General features: G+C 44.3%; 1 protein-coding gene across 1 annotated transcript in view; it reads right to left on the reverse strand.

Annotated features, from left to right (window-relative positions):
- The window catches only part of Tcp11l2 (t-complex 11 like 2), a 34,976-nt gene that overhangs the window by 5,961 nt on the left and 9,976 nt on the right, over positions 1-19,039 (reverse strand). Inside the window, exons 4-8 of the mRNA XM_059245586.1 lie at positions 18,187-18,307; positions 16,797-17,017; positions 13,080-13,216; positions 2,840-3,021; positions 2,479-2,660 (exon numbers count right to left, since the gene is read on the reverse strand). Coding sequence (XP_059101569.1) covers positions 2,479-2,660; positions 2,840-3,021; positions 13,080-13,216; positions 16,797-17,017; positions 18,187-18,307 — 843 coding nt within the window. The remainder of the gene's footprint in view (positions 1-2,478; positions 2,661-2,839; positions 3,022-13,079; positions 13,217-16,796; positions 17,018-18,186; positions 18,308-19,039) is intronic.

Genomic DNA, 19,039 nt, shown 5'->3' on the forward strand with positions numbered 1-19,039 from the left:
GTTAACTCCCTATTACTACTTTCCAGTAATTAACAAATAATCCCAAACACAGTCTAGACATTAAACAGTAATTAAGGAGTAAGTTATTTAATCAATAAAGAGAATTAGGGTGTTTTTAGACCTGCACTATTAAATAATAATTGAAAAATGTTATCTCATTGTATAGAAAAGGTTCTTACATATCACTGTGAGAAATATGACCTAGTGACAGGAGGTAGCACAATAGAGTAAATCAGGACTTAAGTCTGATGTGGGAGACCTTGGTTCAAATCCAGGCTCCACCACTGGACTGGCTCTATGCCCGAGTGACATCCGACTTTTAGCAGGATGTCAAGTAGACACTTAGATGAACAGTAGACACTTAGTGAGCAAAGCATGGAAGTGGTATATCATCACTGCTGTTCTGCCTTAACTGGAATCTGCTGTATACTCACACTGGACCTACCTCTGGGGTTCTATAACCCAAGGGTAGACTGTTTTGATAAAATCTTTTCCTTCTGAAAAGTTTTAATCCACTATAGAGCAGTGTTTTAGCTTTCTCCTGCTTTTAGTCAGAAAGTTCGTAGGCTAAAGGAAAAAATTAAATTTTAATATGGGCCAAGGCTTCGTACTCACAATAAAGGCAAAACCTTGCCTGTCTGTGTGACATGTCACCAAACCATATGACATGTAGGCCTACCAGTCTCTTGAGGTCATCTACTTGTTTTACATTACAAATACTGTTACTCCATCTATAACATGAGTACTTGGGCAGCGAATGTATTCATTTCCTATAAAGGAATGTTTCTATATTATGTGAAACAGCCAGTAAACAGTGAAATAAAGCTATAAGGAGGATCTCTGAACATCAAAACAGTTATTAATAACTAACATACACTGTGTGCCAGACACCTGTGCAAAGATTCTCTTATTAATCATCTTTTATTCTCACAGTTCCAAAGTAGGGAAAATGATTATTCTCCTTTCTATGTGTATGTGGGGGTGTGTGCTCACTCATTTGTGTTCATGTCAAGGCCACAGGTAAACTTCAGGTGTCTTCCTCTATTACTCTCCACCTTATTTCTGGAGATAGGGTCACTCTGAACCTGGAGCTAGCTATTTTGGATAGACTGGCTTGCTAGCAAGTACCCAGGATCTGTTTCTCTATTGACCTGTACAGCCCAGGATTACAGACACTCCTCCACACTTGACTTTCACATGAGTGCTGCAGGATCCAAGCTCAGGCCCTCACTTGCAAATCAAGCACTTTACCCACTGAGCCATTATTATATTACATATTATTATATATACATTATTATAATAATAGTAGGGGCTTCCTAGCCTCTGTTATTCTCTTTCCACATAAGAAAATAAGGCTCAGAAACTTTTCAGTCATACGTGACAAGGCAGTTACAGAGCTCAGTGTGACCTGGTCACCTGATCTGAAAGCTTGTCCTCTTAGTTTCCATGTGTTGCTTCTATTGGCTTCATATTAACACTTGGCAGCACTGGGTGCTCAGTAAACATTTCTGGAAAGCAACAGTTCCCAGTGGGAAGAGATGTAGAGACAGACCAAATGCAGGGACAGGAAGATACTGTTTCTGTGTGGATCTTGGGTCCTGAAATACGAACTAAGGTATGTGGCAGTAGTAAGGTTATCAGTCAGGAGAAAGGGTAGGGTCTGGGACAATAAGACAAGCTGAGGCTTAGTTTGCCCATTTCCCCCCACACAGCCCAAGACAAACCCTCTCCTCTGAGTTTCAGCCCAAAATGAGAAGTATGGATCCCAAGCCACTTAAGATTCCTACTCTAGATTTTATCACATGGCTCATGTTCTTTCTAACAGAGGAAGACAAGTGCATGTCCCTTCAGTGGCAGAACAGAGGACAAAGGCCTAAAGACACCAAGAGGCAGAGCAGCGGGGGAGCTGACCTGTGTGAGAGCCACAGAAACACTAACAAGACAGTGTCTCCATGGGATAGACCTAAAGGCAGAAATCCAAGTGGGATTCTAACGTTCAATGAAAGAGCAAGACTGGAGGTGAATTTAGCAAAACTTTCATCAGGCTTAGATTAGACAGAAGTGTGTCTATTTTAAAACCTTCATAGGTTTTAAACCGTTCAAGTCAGTTATTATCTCATGAGAGAGAAAGGATAGAGTAGACCCCATCCGATCTGAGAAGTCCGCTTTGACAAAGTAGTTCCAGGGATTCCTGCTTTTGCTTTTCCTCAGCACCATCACGGAAAAGCTTCTGTGCACACCACCAAAAGGGGAGACCCGAAATGCATCCTGGCATGTGTCATGGGACACACCTCTGCCGTCTCATGAAAGGACAGCTAGAACTTTTGAGGTACTAAAAAACACCGTAGAAAGAAGGTGAGAAACTTTAAAGCCAGTAGTGACTGTTGCAGCCTCATGGCCAAGGTTATGTATGAGGCCATGTATACACATGTAGAACCTTCATATGTGAGGGAGCAGATACATGCATGAAGAACTTACTCTTTATTCATGCCTTCAAGTAGAACAACTGAGATCCGTTTGAGCCTGTTTGCAAGCTCAGGCAGGCCTTCTGTGACAGCACCCACCATGTTGTTGGTAATTAGGGACAAGCAGGCAATCATTTTCAATTGATTCAGCTTCTCTGTCAGTTCCTGAAGTCGTGTCCCATCTGTCACCAGTGTCTAGCATATTTATTTAAAATGTAAAAATAGAAAGGGAAGCACAATGCCATGAACATGTAAAACAAGCAATGTCATATCCACATTTTCATATCATATGCAACACAGACAGGCCATCTGATTCAGGGTCAAAACCCAAGAATTAAAATGCTGGACATCCTGGTAGAGGAAAAACCACGCACCTCTGGTAAGACCTTTGTCTGATAATCCCACTGAAGTAGTTTCAAGTAACAATTATTCAGCACCAACAGAGGGCTTAGGCTTGGGGTGGAACTCTGTTCAGCTCCGGGAGCTACAGCAGTCTCAGAAAGGAATTCTTCATCCATTGACTCTTTCAGCCATTCCGTAGTTTGACTAAGGGCATCTAAGGGCAAAAGAAGCCATACAGTTACTCTTTAGTAGGTCAGTCCTTTTGTTTATATATTCTACATGACAGATTCTGGGTAGGTGCCAGGCATGAATGAAACAACACGGCCAAGCCCGAGTCCATATGGGGAGACATATCGATAAATAACTACTGCTTCTCATGGGGTACAGTGAACGCTAGAGGAGCAGGAGAGAACAGGGATTACTCGAGGGTGCTCAGAGAAAGAACTTCCAAGTGACACCTGAAGCAGAGAGAAGAAAAGGCTGCCTGGCATGCTAGCAAGGAGCATGCCCACATAAAGACGTTAAAATGGCAGTGTACGGCACATTCTGGAAGTTGCCCATCATATATGGATTGCTGGTCCTTAAGGAGCTAGTGAAGAGAAGAACAGTCCCTGAAGGCATTGGTTTGGCAGTTGGAAACCAGCTTGCCCCAAACTTGCTCACAGATGACCTTGAGTTTGGACTCAACATATTAAACCCTTTGGGGTGCTAAGCCGATTTGAGTGTCTAATTAGAGCTATATCTTTGCCTAGATCCACGTGCATGTTTACGTTCCCACATTCCTGAATAATTTTCATTCTCTTATTAGATTTCGGTTACAAACATCAGCTATAGGAAATAAAGACTCTTTGCATAGCTCTTTTCAACATGGAACTGATATAATCAGATGGAACTGTTAGAAAAATCACTGAGAGGAAGGCTGGGTAAACGAGAGGATTGCAGGCTGTTGTAGTCCAATCTAGAGTGTGAATGGACAAGGAGATTGAAAATAGAGAGGAATCAGCCGGGCGGTGGTGGTGCACGCCTTTAATCCCAGCACTTGGGAGGCAGAAGCAGGCGGATCTCTGTGAGTTCGAGGCCAGCCTGGGCTACAGAGTGAGTTCTAGGAAAGGCGCAAAGCTACACAGAGAAACCCTGAGGAATCATGGGAAAAGAGAAACACTATTATTTAGAAGCAGTGTCCATGGGTCTTGAGGACCACTTAAATGTAAAAAGGATGGAAGGCTTGTAGGATTACTCCATATCCCTGTGAGGACTGCAGAATGAATGGTTGTGCCATATCCTGAGATACAAAGGACAGATAGAGGACGAACAACACACAGTCTTCCCGTACATTCTGCAAGCTACCAGCTGTCTTCTAGCTCTTCAGTCAACTCTGACAGCGTCTCATCTAAGGACACCCCCTGGAACCCTCTCTTTTTGCTGTCTGTGATTTCTCATCCCCAGTTTCCTTGAATAATATCATGAATCACACCTGGGGTTCTCTTCCTGTCCCTTAAACACACTTCCCAGGACAACTAGCCTGTCTCCATCTGTCACTCTCCAGTCCCCCTAGACATCTTCCTCATGGTCATCATTTCCATCTGCACCCCAGAAGGGCCCCAGCCCTCTCTCTCTGAGCCTCGTCCTCCCCTGCTTTGGATTTCCTCATGGGAAAGAGCAGGTGGGAGGGATGGAGAGACGGTGTGGCAGCAGCGTCAGGACACAGTGGCCGTCGTCAGGACACAGGTGTGGGGACTCTTACAGCTGCAGACAAGGCGAAGATGCTTAGGAAGCAAAGGTGCCCAGGACTTCCTTACCTTTGCTTTTAGAATCGTTGTTTCCCACACCTAGAAATGCATATATGTACATGGACATACGGTTTCATAAAGTAAAATGCCCCACTGTAAAGTGCTCACTTTGGTCAGTTTTGACCATTTATGATCTGTGCAACAACTATCCCAAACCAGATGAAAACGATTTCCATCACCCCAAGAAGTTCTCTCATCTCCCTCTCAGTCACTGTACTCTGCTCTCAACTACGGACTTCGGGGGCTACTTTTGCCTCCTATAGTCCCCTGTAAATGGAATTATCTAGCACCTAGCACGTTTCTGAATTTATCCATGCTGTCACTATTCATAGTTCATTTCTCCTGGTGGGGGGAAGCTTTCAAAATAACCTCACAACTTTTTAATTTTTAAATAGTTCAAGCCGTGAGAAGTGAAAAACCAGCAAACCAGCATAGGATATCTGCAAGCTCTTCACCTAGCTGCCACCACGGCAAGCAACACGTAAATAACCACAGCATCCTGTCAAAACCGGAAACACAGATGACTTCAGCACAACAGCACTAACTGAGATGTAGGCTTTACTCAGATTTCATCAGTTTTTAATGCATTCTTTATGTGTGTGTATACCTCCAGGCAACACGTTATAGAAGTGATTTAATGTATACAATCAGGGCTGACTCATTCCATTTACACACAAAAAAAAAATGAGAGAGAGAGAGAGAGAGAGAGAGAGAGAGAGAGAGAGAGAGAGAGAGCGAGCAAGTTCCCTCATGTTACCTCTGAATAGCTGCCTTCCTACCCTAAGCCTAGTCTCTGGTAACCGTGGATCGAGTGAATCAAGCAAGTCATGAATACAGATTGAATGTCTGAATCTTGATTCTCCTCCAAATGTTGTATTTTGAAGCCTAACTCAAATTCCAGGGTATGGACTTCGAGTTGAAGCCTCTAGGAAGTTAATCAAGTGAGATGTGGTCACAGGGGCAGAGTCCCCCGACAGTGCCATGCCTTTCTCAGAGACCCAAATCAGCTCACTCTCTCTCTCCACATGTACACACTGAAATTCAGACACATAAGAAGCAAGAAGAGTATCTGAGGGGCTGGAGAGATGTTCCAGCATTTGAAAGAGCACTGTTTGTTCCTCTAGAGGACCTGAGTTCGATTCCCAGCATCGACACAGCAGCTCACAACTATCTTTAACTCCAGTTCCAGGGGCATCGGACACCCTCTTCTGGACTCCATGAGCACTAGGTAAGTATGTGGTGCACAGACATATAAGCAGGCAAAACACCATACACATAAAATAAAAATATTACTTTTAGAAAGAAGATGGTTGTCTGAAAGCCAAGAAGAAAGTTCTCAAGAGACAAGGCATGATGGTGGCACCTGCAATCCCAGTAAGTAGCGAATGACTCCCTACTCAGTGCCATCCATACGCATTACAGCCCGTTTCTAAAATTCTAAACAGGACACAGGCAAGCAGAGAGGCACCTTCTTCCTTGCAAATGATTTGGTGAGAACAAACGTCATTTCCAGTAGAGGAGCTGAGCTGCAACAGCCTGCTCCCAACACACAGGGAGTGAAGAAACATGACTGTAGAGTCAAATCTGCATTGCAGATTAATAAATCTCAATTAAGGGAAGCCTAACACCAAAGCAATCTAGGCATGATTCAGAACTTGTGTATCACACTCTCCCCTGCCAGGTAAGTGGCCAGTGAACTGCTTGGGAGCATGGCTTCTGAGCAAGATGCTGCTAAAGTTGGCCTGATTTCACTCGTTAGCACTGTGCCTTGGCTAACTTACTTAATACAATGCCACACCTGCTATTCCATGTCCACATCTGTAAACTGGACATAGAGAACAACAGTCCCTTCCTGCAGCTGGGGTAAGAATCAAGAAATGAATACATGCAATTCTCTGAGACTCATTCTAGCAAGTAGGAAATGTCTAATAAGGGTTAGCAATTGTGATGTTCACTCATTCAGCTACCCAGACACCTCAGGGAGTGGGGTAGACTGTCTCTACTTGCACTAGATTTGGTATTTGAAGCACAGGAGGTCTGAACTCATTTCTCTGTTATAGATCAGCTGTGTGAGCTGATGCTAAAGTTACCTCAGACAGCATGATCGCACAGGCATAAAGAATGTGGATTTGTTTTTACATACCAATTAGGGCTTTTGCTAGAGAAAGTGTAATCTCAGCAGACCCCCTTAAAGAAAACTCAACTCTCCACAGGAATGCTATGTAAGAAATATGACAGAACAGAAAATCCAGTTACCCAGCACAATCCTTAGTGTCAGGCAAGGACTGTTCCAGAAGGAAGGATGAGAGAAGGAAGTGGTGGTGATAGGAGAGAGTGTCCCTGAACCTGCATCTCATATGGAACTTACTGCTGTCTACAAGTGTCTTAGCAAGCACCACCTCTTCAGTGGAGCTGACTAGGCCAGACAACAGATGATGGTGTGAAGAGCACAAGATGGCCTCAGACAAGAAACCATCCCAGGGGCTGCCACCAGATTTTCTTGTTTACTGGAGACCCAGCTCTCTTAAAGCACAAGGAAATCCCTTTAGCTCATCATGAGATAGATTCATTTCCACTCTTGACCTACGACAGGGTATCTCAGCTTCCGCAACACTGGCATTTGAGGCTATATAACCCTTTGCTGTGGGGCACTGTCCTGACCACTCTGGGATGTTTAGTGGCACTCCTGACCTCTCTGCCTGCTAGATTCCAGTAGAATACCATGACCCCCACCATCAGAATAGGACAGTCCAAAGTCCCTAGTCAGGATTCAATGGGGGCCCGGCAGACCACCCCGATGAAGAGCACTGCTTTAGAGAACAATTAGTATCCATTTACCTTTTGTTCACAGATGTCCACTAACCCTGAATTCCCTATCTCCTACATCATAAACCAAATGAAATCACACAGATGACTAGTCTAGAGGCTTTAGGTTTAGAGGCAATTTTTCTACTGCACTGTTGGCCTCAGGGCAAAATTCACTTTGTTTTACATTAGACCCAGTTCTAAGATTTCCCACTAGAAGCAAACTGCTTTTTGTACCACAGCTCTCATCAAAGCATCCATTCGGTAGATGTTACAGGGCAGCAACTGCCAAGAGGAGCAAACCGAGTACAGGTGCAGATTCAAAACAACAACAAGGGAAGGAATAAAGACCAGATTGCAGTTCTTCCGTGGAGTGGGTACTTCAACAGGGTAACCTATGACTGGTGCTGTTTGCTACACTAAGTCCACACCACCCTCGAATCTAAGCTCTGGTTCTTCTCAGGGGAAATTACTTTGTTTGGTTTGCTAGCTCTGTGTATAAAGATGGAGAAGGTCTTTTATTTAAAAGATATCCAACAGAGAGCGTGGAGTGGAAATCCAGGGAGATATACCATGTGACAGTTAATCAGCATTTACAGTGTATGTTTAATCATCACAACTGGCATAGTTAAAGCCCAGTTAGTTATCACCAACTAAAGCAACAGTGTGGCTTGGTGGATCCCAACTCCAGCTGCCTTTAGAATCATCCAGGGACTTTAAAAACAACCATCCTGAGCACAGCCCCCAGCTCCTGGACTCTTCGTCAGTCTAAGGTAGGGTGTCCAAGGAGCACGGGCCATGCGAGCACACATTCAGAACTGCACAGAATCAGGAGAGCAGAAGGCTTTGCAGTGCAACACCAGCATTTCTCTCTGCTGTATGCTGAGACTTCACTCCCCAAGATGGTAGGTACACTGACTGCTTCATGTGGCCCCAAAAGTAAGGTCAACAGGTGAGGTACCCTGTAACCTTCCCAAGTCTTGGGGAGACTAGTAAGAGTGTCTCCATTTGCTCATATATTCAATAGTAACCACTCATGACCTGTTTGTGTGTGGGGGGGGGTGGGTTTTTTTTTTTTTGGTTATGCAAGACAGGGTTTCTCTGTGCAGCCCTGGGTGGCTAGAACTTGCCATGTAGACCAGGCTGGCCTCGAACTCACAGAGATCTGCCTGCCTCTGCCTCCTGAGTGCTGAGATTAAAGGTGTGTGCCACCACCGTCCAGCTACTGATGACCTTCTATGTGATGGGTACTGTACCAAGTGCTGGGGAGTCACAGATGAGTAAACATGGCCCAAGCTCTTAGGAGGCAGAACCACAAGAACATGCAGTGTCATGACAGTGACCTTTAGTCGCTCCAACTTTCCTTTAGAAAAATGTCTCCTTATCCATGACATATATTCTTTTTGTTCTGCCATGTTCCCTTATTTCATGGCTTCTTTTAAAATTATCAATTAAGAGGCCCAGCCTCCCTAATGAGAGGTTGGCTCAGCTAACTCTATGCCCATTGGGCTCCTTTTGGGGTCTCAGTGTTACCAGTGTTTAGGCCCTTGTCTGTCTGCCAACACAGTCTGGCTTTCCTTGATATGTCCTGGTGAATGTTAGCTGCTCTTTCTAGTCTGAGAACTCCTCATCCTTCTATCCACTTGTTTTTTCTGTGCTGGCTAGAGTTGGCTTCTGTTGCTTGTAACACAACCAGCTAATATAACACAAATGGGCAAAAACACAAAGCAAGAGATGAAAGAGTCGCAGATAAGTTTGGACTTGGACTTGGGAGAGCCGGCTTCCACCAGCGCTGCTCCTTACTGGGCACCTCTCTGAGGTCAGTGCAGAGCACCAGTGCCGCCTCCTCCTCCTTCTGTTTCAGTGTTTGTCTGTTGTGGTTGCTGTCTTTCGTGCTGGGATTCAAGGCTTGTGCTACCAACACCCAGATCTTAATGGTTTGGGTTTTTTTTTTTTTAAGATTTATTTTGATATTAGGGCAGGGACCAATTTTTGGCAGAGTGACTAGGGATATAATTAACAACTGACCTACACTCTATTTCCTGTACTCTTGATTTCTCTAGCTGGGCAAAAATGAACTCTAAGCATAGCTGACTTTGCTGTATTCTTAAGTCTGTAGGAAAGAGCCAAGTCAACATGAAAGGTGAAAAATAAGCAAATAATTTGAGATAAACAAAGCTAGATTCAACTATGTATGAAGAAGTTTGCCCAAGATTTGCAGCTGTCTGGATTGAAGGCCTGACTGCATTTAAATGCGTATATTCACACACAGGTACACATGATCCCACTGAGTCCCAGGAAGCCAATGCTGAGAACACAGTCAAGTTCAGGCTTCAGATTAAAGGACTCCCCCCCCCCCCCCGCCCCAACCCCTTTCCCATTGGAGCTAAAATAGGATCCTTGAAGTCACAGAACTTTATCACTAAAGAGTCTTTAGTGATCATCTGCTGTTCGAATCTTAAACGGTATTATAATAAAAAAAAAACCTGGAGCCAGATATCAGGGTGAAAACTGACAGATCAGAGAAGCAGAACAGGCCACAGTCACCACCTATTACCTCACCAGCTCCACGAATCCTCTGACTGAAATCCTCTGAGTCTTTACCTAAAGGGTCTCAGCTGAACTGAACTTTTTCCTGTCGCCTCACACCTTATATACCTTTCTCTGCCAGCCATGTCACTTTCTGGGATTAAAGGTGTGTGCCACCACTGCCTGGCTCTGTTTCCAGTGTGGCCTTGAACTCACAGAGATCCAGATGCTCTCCGCCTCCGAGTGATGGGATTAAGGGTGTGTGCCACCACTGTCTGGCCTTTATGTCTAATCTAGTGGCTGGCTCTGTCCTCTGATCCTCAGGTAATTTACTAGAGTACACAATATATTACCACAATCATCTAGTCCCACCCACTAGGTAACATCATAGAACCCTTTGCAATGTGTGCCACTGAGAGTCAGTATCTTGTTCTAGGAGAAGCAGGGCTCCAAGTATTAAAAGGCACATGCTTGCTGGGCATGGTGGCACACACCTCTAATCCCAGCACTCTGGAGGCAGAGGCAGGGGGATCTCTGAGTTCGAGGCCAGCCTGGTCTAGAGTGAGTTCAAGGACAGCTAGGGTTACACAGAGAAACCATGTCCAAAAAACTGACAGAAAAGAAAAAAAAAAATTGGCACATGCTCTAAGGCAGAGAACATCTGAGTGGCCAGGCTCTCCAGCTACTGACCTCAACAGGGCCTATAACTTAGCCTCAGTTTCCCCATATGCAAATAGAGGGCGATGACACCGCCAACCTCTGGATTTCAGGGAGACCTGAATGAACCAATCAAGGAATGAGTTTGACAAAGGTCACACCGTCACCACCAGCAATAGAGAGAGGTCTGTCCCAAAATTCAAACAGCTCCAACTATCAGAAGATCTAACCACCCGTCTACTATTTCCTTGTAAAGATCTTAATTTGCTCCACAGAGCTTAAGAAAGGTCTCTAAATTGCTCTCAAAGGAGAATGTGGTGTTACGAGCTTGTTACCCAGCAGAACATACCTAAATTTATGACCATTCCTCACGTGGCTTCCACAATCTACGTGCTCCCCTGCGTGTGCTCCAGTGTGTAGGGGCCCATTTAAAAGCAGCGTCCATTGTGCCCAGTTTACATAGTGCTACTGTGTTATCATTGTGATGGAAAAGCTCAGTCTGTTAAAGGTGGGTCAGAGGGGAGGCAGGCTACCCAACAGCCTCAGACCACAGCTAATAAAGTCCCAATCAACACAGCCACCTGCTAGCTGCCACCTGCTAGCTGCCACCTGCTAGCTGCCATGGCACCTCAAGCTCTCCACTGGAAAAGTGAAGGGTACCAGGACCCAGCTCATTGGGCACTTGATTGATGGAGGGAGTGTTCACTCGATTCCATCCTTCTCTGCCCCCTCTGCAGTCATAAACCTACTAAAACTGCTCCCATCACTGATGTCAATAATCCTCGCTAGTCAAATCCAGTGGTCAAGTCTTGGCTTCATCCCTCTTGATCACTTAGAAGGTCCTGTCACATCCACTCATGTTTCCCCTAACCACACTGTAGGAACCCTACTTCCCTGGCTACTCTCAAGTCTCCATTGTTGATCCTCCCCATGTCACCTCTAGATGCTAAACCGTCCCAGGCCATCCCCTCAGCAGCCAACTTACTCCCTAAGGCTGTCTTATCCCATTCAGTAAGAATAAGTGCACAGACTGTGTGAGTCTGCCTGGGTGAGTCCAGCTGCATACTTTATAAGCTATGATTGATATAGAAGCAAATGACTTAACCTTTCTATGCCTCAGTTTCCCCATTTATAAAGTGGGAGGCTGCTGTGGATATCACTCTGTATAAATAAAATGCTGATTGGCCAGTAGCCAGGCAGAAAGTATAGGCGGGACAAAGAGAGGAGAATTCTGGGAAGTGGAAGGCTGAGGAGAGAGACACTGCCAGCCTTCGCCATGACAAGCAGCATGTGAAGATGCTGGTAAGCCACGAGCCACATGGCAAGGTATAGATTTATAGAAATGGGTTAATTTAAGATATAAGAACAGTTAACAAGAAGCCTGAGCCTTTAGGCCAAACAGTTTAAATAACATAAGCGTCTGTGTGTTTATTTTATAAGTGGGCTGTCGGACTGCCGGGGCTTGGTGTGACCCGGACAGAAAACTCTCCAGCTACAGGAGGCAATTTCATATACTTGTAATGTTAAATTAGTTATGTAAGCAAATTAGTTAGAATGTGCTAAGCACGTTTTAAGTGTTAACTCTCTATTTCTATCGCTTTATATATTATAAACATGCTGATGTTTATATCCATGAAAGTAACAATCACACACTGCTTCCCTGCTCAAGACTCTCAAGACTCTTCATTAAAACTGGACTGCTCTAAATCTTATCACACAATCTGCCTTTGTTTCCCTCTCCACCAATGGCCCCATTCTTCCTTGCCGATTTCCCTCAGGCACATCTACCTTGGCCATGTCAAACCAAAGCCAACGTCTCTTCAGGGCTGTCCTTGCAGCCCCCTTTCCTTCACACCTGTGCGTGCCCTTCCAGAGTTTTGTCGTTGTTGTTTTTTCAAGACAGGGTTTCTCTGTGTAGTTTTGGTGCCTATCCTGGATCTCACTCTGTAGACCAGGCTGGCCTCGAACTCACAGAGATCCGCTTGGCTCTGCTTCCTGAGTGCTGGGATTAAAGGCATGCACCACTACCACTCAGCATTTTTCCAGAGTTCTTAGCAAACTCTGCTCAAATATTACTTACTAAAGAAGCCTTGCCTCATTCCTCCTACAGAAGGCCTCCACCCTCATTCCTGTCCTTCCACTGTTTGTTCCCGAATAATCCATGTGATAGTCTACGCTTGTTTGTTATGCCTACTAGAATGTCAGCTCCTTGGAGAGCACAACTTCATACTGTTTTGTCTATTGTCATACCATAGCACCTTCCCAATAAGATACAGCAGATGCTCAATAAACCTTTATGGAATAAATAAATGGAAAAATTTAAAAGTGCTCAGCACAGCTCCTGGGACAAAACAAAAATAACCACAAGTTTGTGATTTCAACTTTTAAGAGGCTTAAAACGTTTTAACATTAACACAACACAAACAGGCAAAAGTTACAGTGCCATATTTTGACCCAATTTTGACATAAGCACACACTGTATTATACATACTTGGAGTTTCTTCCAAAATTTCCTGAAATTTGTTTCTCTCATATTCCACCAAATCACGTTGAATGTAAGGTCTAATATTCTTAATGACAAAATTCGTCATGTCCAGTCTCATGAGGTCCAAAACACGGAATATTTGTCTAAAAATTTCAAAATTGAAATGAGAAGTGGTTAGTTAAGAAGTTCAGTTGAAACTGAGGACTACTACCTATGTGTCACAGGCTGGATAAGATAAACCTCTTGAAAATGGTGCTGAGGCACCAACAGTCATTCCCCAGGGTCATTTTTCTTTTTCTTTTTTTTTTTTTTTTTTTTTTGGTTTTTCGAGACAGGGTTTCTCTGTGTAGCTTTGCGCCTTTCCTGGGACTCACTTGGTAGCCCAGGCTGGCCTCGAACTCACAGACATCTGCCTGGCTCTGCCTCCCAAGTGCTGGGATTAAAGGCATGCACCACTACCGCCCGGCTTCCCCAGGGTCATTTTTCAAGGAAGTTATACACGTGTATTCCACAGGTCTCCTCCACACATTGCAAAATCACCTACTGTGACAGTATTTGTACACCAGCAGCCCATCCCCCACAGCCTGCTGTAACTTCAAGGAGCCTGAACACAGTGCATAGGATTCCACTTCTAAGGAAGGAAGGAAAGCATCTATGTAAATCAAAGGACAGAAGGTGAGGCATTGAGGAGAAAGCAGCCCGGCTCAAATTCAGCTTTTCCACTCACCAGGCCTATGCTCATGCACACTTCCTCGGTGTCCTTATGCCTCAGCTTTTCATGACCAAAAGAGAGGACATCCCTTTGGAAGTGTGTCATGAACAGTAGTGAGATAATGGAAACAGAAGTTCAGGAAGCAATCGTGTTCATCGCTGCTCTTTTCATAATAGCCAGGAAATGGACAGCCTGGTTATCTATCAACTGATGGGTGGATGAAAATACAGTCCACTTAGCCCAGTAGTTGTCAACACTCCTAGTGCTGTGGCCCTTTAATACAGCTCTCCATGTGGTGGTCACCTCCAACCATAGAATTATTTTCTTTGCTACTTCATAACTGTAATTTTGCTGTTATGAATCATAATGTAGGTGGACAGTGGTGGTGCATGTCTTTAATCCCAGTACTCGGGAGGCAGAGACTGGAGGATCTCTGAGTTTCTGGCCAGCCTGGTCTACAGAGTGAGTTCAAGGACAGCCAGGGCTACACAGAGAAACCTTGTCGAAAACAAACACCCGCCCCCAAAGAACCAATGTAAACATCTGTGTTTTCTGATGGTCTTAGGTGACCCCTGTGAAAAAGGGAGTTTGACCCAGAGATTGAGAAACACTGATTTATACTATAGTATTTTATCAAATGTTAAAAACCAGAATTATGAAATGTACAGGAAAATGGAAAAATGCATGGAACTGGAAAACATTCTACTGAGTGAAGTGACTGAGACCTAGAAAGACAGACTTCCATGTTTTTTCTCATGTGAGGACCCCAGCTTAGACTTCTGAGAGTTGTATGTCTGTGTTGTAAAGTGTCTGTAAAGGTCAAGACACAGGAGACAGTAAAATATATAGAATATGAAAGTTGACGAGGGGGAGATATGATGTGTGAAAAGGTTTAGACAGGGATGGGGCAGGGGGTGTATAACAAAAACAAAAGATGTATGAAAAAAATTCATATAAAAACCCACTTCTTTATAAGCTAACTAAAAACCCCCAATTTTTTTTTTTAAAAAAAGCTAGGAGTGAAAAAACTCTGCATGAGTGAGTAATGCCGCTCCCAGAAGTCATGGGTCTCTAGACAGAAATATCAGTGTCGGGAATAGGACATCTCCTCTGAGTTGTTGCCCAGAGAGGTCCCAAAATTTTCTCCAAAACAACATCAGCAGTTGCCACTGTTCTTTGTTGCCCACCAGAATGAGACAGTAAAACTAGGCTTACTGCTAAAGATGCTACACATTATTGATTGTCAGACACAGAGAAATCAGTCTGGATCTCAGAGGGCAGCTCCCCTGGCTGCTAGCCTAGGTAGTGTCAGAAAGTGCTATCCAGGCTGCTGGGGGTGTGGATAATCCATCAATGGTTTTATCTAACTGTGAACCCTGTGGGCTACAATACAGACTTCTGGGCAACAGTGGCATGGCTATTTGTGGGGTAACCAACTACATTCTGATTGCATTTAAGTCCTACGTCACAGAAAGGAATACATACCTGATACTGTAAGCTAAATCAACATCCTATGACTTAGGAGGCCATAGGCCATAGAGGGAACCTACCATTGTTGTTTGGCTAAGTACACATTGTCAATCTACCTTCTAAGTATTTATGTTTATACTCATAGATCAGTGCTGCTCTCAACCTCAGACAGAGATGTCCCTTTTTACAGTGGGTGAAGGGCACAAGACTGGACCTTTCAATACTCTATCATGGATAGAGGAGGTATCCATCAAGTTCCACCCCTGCCAAAGAGCGACTAGCAGTTAATGGTTGCTGGGAAAGGGGGTGACATTTTCTTCAGTGGCTATCACCACTCATGAGTTACACATGCTCCAGCAAACAGCCTCCACCCATGTTTATACAAGCAACTCTAACTAAACGCAGTGGATCAAAAAAAAAAAAAAAGTGGCATCCAGTAGGTCCCCATGACCAAGATAAACACTAGAGATCTGACATCATATACCAGTAATATTGGTGGCTAGAAGAAGAGCTTCTGTAATCTTCCAGAACTCAGGGCATTTCTAAAGACATATAAAGCCAATTTTACAGACAGGTGAAACATCACCTTGACAAACTGCCAATTTACCACAGGCTACAAATGAAATTACTTTCTATATTCTATATATAGACCAGTTTCCATCTCCTTGTTTTCTAAAACTATAACATGAACCTTGGTTCTCAGTATGACTTGTATTCATAAAACATAGTTCCCCTCAATGGCAATAAGTGGTTCACAGTATGTCCTCTGGGATTAAGAGGAAGTGACTGCCACCAGAGATAAACAAGATGCTCACACATCAATGTGAACCTCCGGTCCTAGGAGGAATTGCAGCAGAGCTGGAGGGCTGACAACCAATCTCTGGCAGATTTGAGGCTATGGCAAGTATCTCCAGACAGGAACTCCCTTCCGCCACCCCGCTTCAGTCTGGTGAGACCGCGGCTAGACACAGTCAAGGGTGTCTGCCGCTCTGGTGCTGCGTTTGCACACTGATGTCTCAGTCTCTTTCCTCTTGTAGCTGAATGGAGGCAATATCACCAGCTAGGTGAGGGACAACCACGAACAGGGGAGCCTGGCTTCCCAAAAGGACTCCCAGAGTCAGACACTAGTACAAAACAATTTTTTTATTGACAAAATCACTGAGAATTCATTAGCAGCTAATGACTCTTCCCAATGCAGATGGCTTCCTCTAACCCTGACTACATTCGAATCACTTGCTGGAGTTCTACAACCCTATAAGCTTCCTTCACTAGCACCAATAACAACTGTTTAAATAGCACAGTGCATTGTTCAAAGTGTCTCTCCCTCTAAATCCCTGGGGCCAGGAATTCAGTTTTTATTACTGTATCCTCAGGGTCCAATTCTACACACTCTGTCAAGGACTGACTGGATCCCTGCTTTTTTGTTTTTCTCTGTGTCCCAAACTCCTCTGGAAGGCCAGTTATCTACGCTCCCCATGCTCCCAGGTCTCTGAATGAACATGAAGACACAGTAAGAAAATGGATGCAGCAAAAGGGCTAACCTCAGCATCTCCACGATGTTGGTAGTCGCCTTCAGCTCTCTGATATCTTCATCTCTCACAGGAGCACACATCTTTCCCATCGTGTTGATGACATAGTTGGCCAGACCTTGAATGTCAACAGCACTGTGCTCGGCCTGCTGTCTAATGAGGTCAATGTCCAAAACTTCACAGATCTGATTATGAAGTCTGTTCCCACCAGGAGTAAGAAAAGAGAGGAGGATCTGCACGGGGAAGGAAGAGTCAGCAGCACGGTTACAGGAGGTGCTCCCCATTCACACCCAAATGCCCCATGTTGCCTGTGTCAGAGACAGTGTCTCCACCTTGAGAAGAAAGCTCCATCTGCCGATCAAAAGCCACCACTGTGGTGACTGACTGACATTTCAGAAGAAAACAACTGGCAAGGATGTAGAACCTGAACACTTCCAAAGCCTTCCGCAAGGAAGAAGGAACGCCTTGCACACCATGGCTCCAAAAACACTCAAGAGTAGACGAAAAAGCCCTGTGAAGTCCTTGAGGAACACGCTGCGCACGAATACTACACAACCCAGTGGTTAACTGAGTACTCATCACGTGGTGGACTCCAAGCTCACGTACCCTGTAACGGCTGGGGAACAAGCCCTGAGCCTGACAGTCTCAATTCAGATCCCTCTGACCTCAAAGCTTTGTGACCTGGTGAGTTAGAGAACTGTGCACATAAAATACTACAACAGTGCATGGTAAAGAGCAAGCATCTTGTCAGTGACACTGAAAAGAACTGCCATCTTCTCATTGAGTTCCTGTAACTACCCTGTGAACACTCAAAAAGCTGACATTTTTAGAGGGTGAGTCTATTCCGAGGCCAGGTCTAACTCCAAGGTCTTGTTTTGTGCTCAAAGCTCTAGCCTGAGCTCTGTCTGCTGCTGTTTCCCTAGATTCCACCCACCGCTAGGAGGTTCACAGAAGAATCTACTGGTATCTGACAGTCTTTTAAAGTGAGAGATGATACAAAGATACCAAACAGGCTTCGGAGAGGAAACCAACTGCTACAATGTATTGCATACACACACCCTTTCCTGTTCATATGTTGAAAGCCAATTCTGACAGGTAATTAGGTCATGAGAGTAGATTCATCAGAAATGGGATTAATGCCTTTATGAAAGGGACCCAAGAGGGCTCCTTTGCCTGCTTTCCCACCCCCCACCCCACCCCACCCCACCCCCGTCATGTGAGGATAAAGAAAGAAGGATTCTAAATAGGCCTTCACCAGGCAGCAAATGTGCTGTTGTCTTGGTCTTAGACTTCTCAGTCTCAAGACTGTGAGGAATTTCTACTGTTTATAAGCTATCCATCTGTAGTATCCATCACACAGACCCCAGGGGATTAAGGCACTAACGGAACAACATCAACTTGCCTCTCTGATTTCTTCAAACAGTCTGATGGCATATTCATATTGGGGGGGCTCAGCACTGAGATCTGCTTCCAAGACATCCCAGAAGGCCTGGTGAACAACACGCTTCACTTGACCAGCAAGGCTATAGGGGAAAAAAAATGGACTATTTAAAATGAGCATTGAAAGATACATGTTCCCTATAGATTACTTAGAAAACACATTTAAAAAACCCAGAACGTGTCTTACCCTTAAGCCCATGATTAATCTCTTACCATATTTTCCTTGTTCAGAGCATGAACAATGTTTTCAGACAATAAAAACACTGAGCTGGAGAGATGTCTTAGTGGGTTAGACTTGTGGAATCACAAGGACAGGCAGTCAGATCTCAGAACCCTCTTAACAAACCAGGTGTCCTACAAATACCTGGGGATTTGGAGGAATCAAAAGTCCTCTTGTGGCCTCCATGCATACACATAGTCAAACAGATAGACAGACACATGCACACAAATAAAATAAATATTTAAAAAATACCAATATGTACAATTGGTATTTGTGCATATAATACATTGTTTTCATTTAGAGATTCATGTTTTCCCCTAAACTCTAAAATGTTTCCTTAGCATATCTTTTAATAACTTCAAAAAATTCTGTCCTAAGAAGGCATATCATGACTTAGTAGATAGTCTTCTATACAGCTCTGTATTTTAGGGGTAAGATATCAACAGCATTGCTCTTTCTTCAATAGCTGAACTTGCATGGAATGGACAGAACAGGTTGGTCCCAAGGAGACATACCTTTGAATGGCTGCCATATTCTACTCAGATGTCCCATTTAAAGCCAGCCAGGAATAAACTGCTGAAATAGGAGACTTCCC

The sequence above is a fragment of the Peromyscus eremicus genome, chromosome 18 (genome assembly GCF_949786415.1).
Source record: "Peromyscus eremicus chromosome 18, PerEre_H2_v1, whole genome shotgun sequence".
Lineage (NCBI taxonomy): Eukaryota > Metazoa > Chordata > Mammalia > Rodentia > Cricetidae > Peromyscus > Peromyscus eremicus.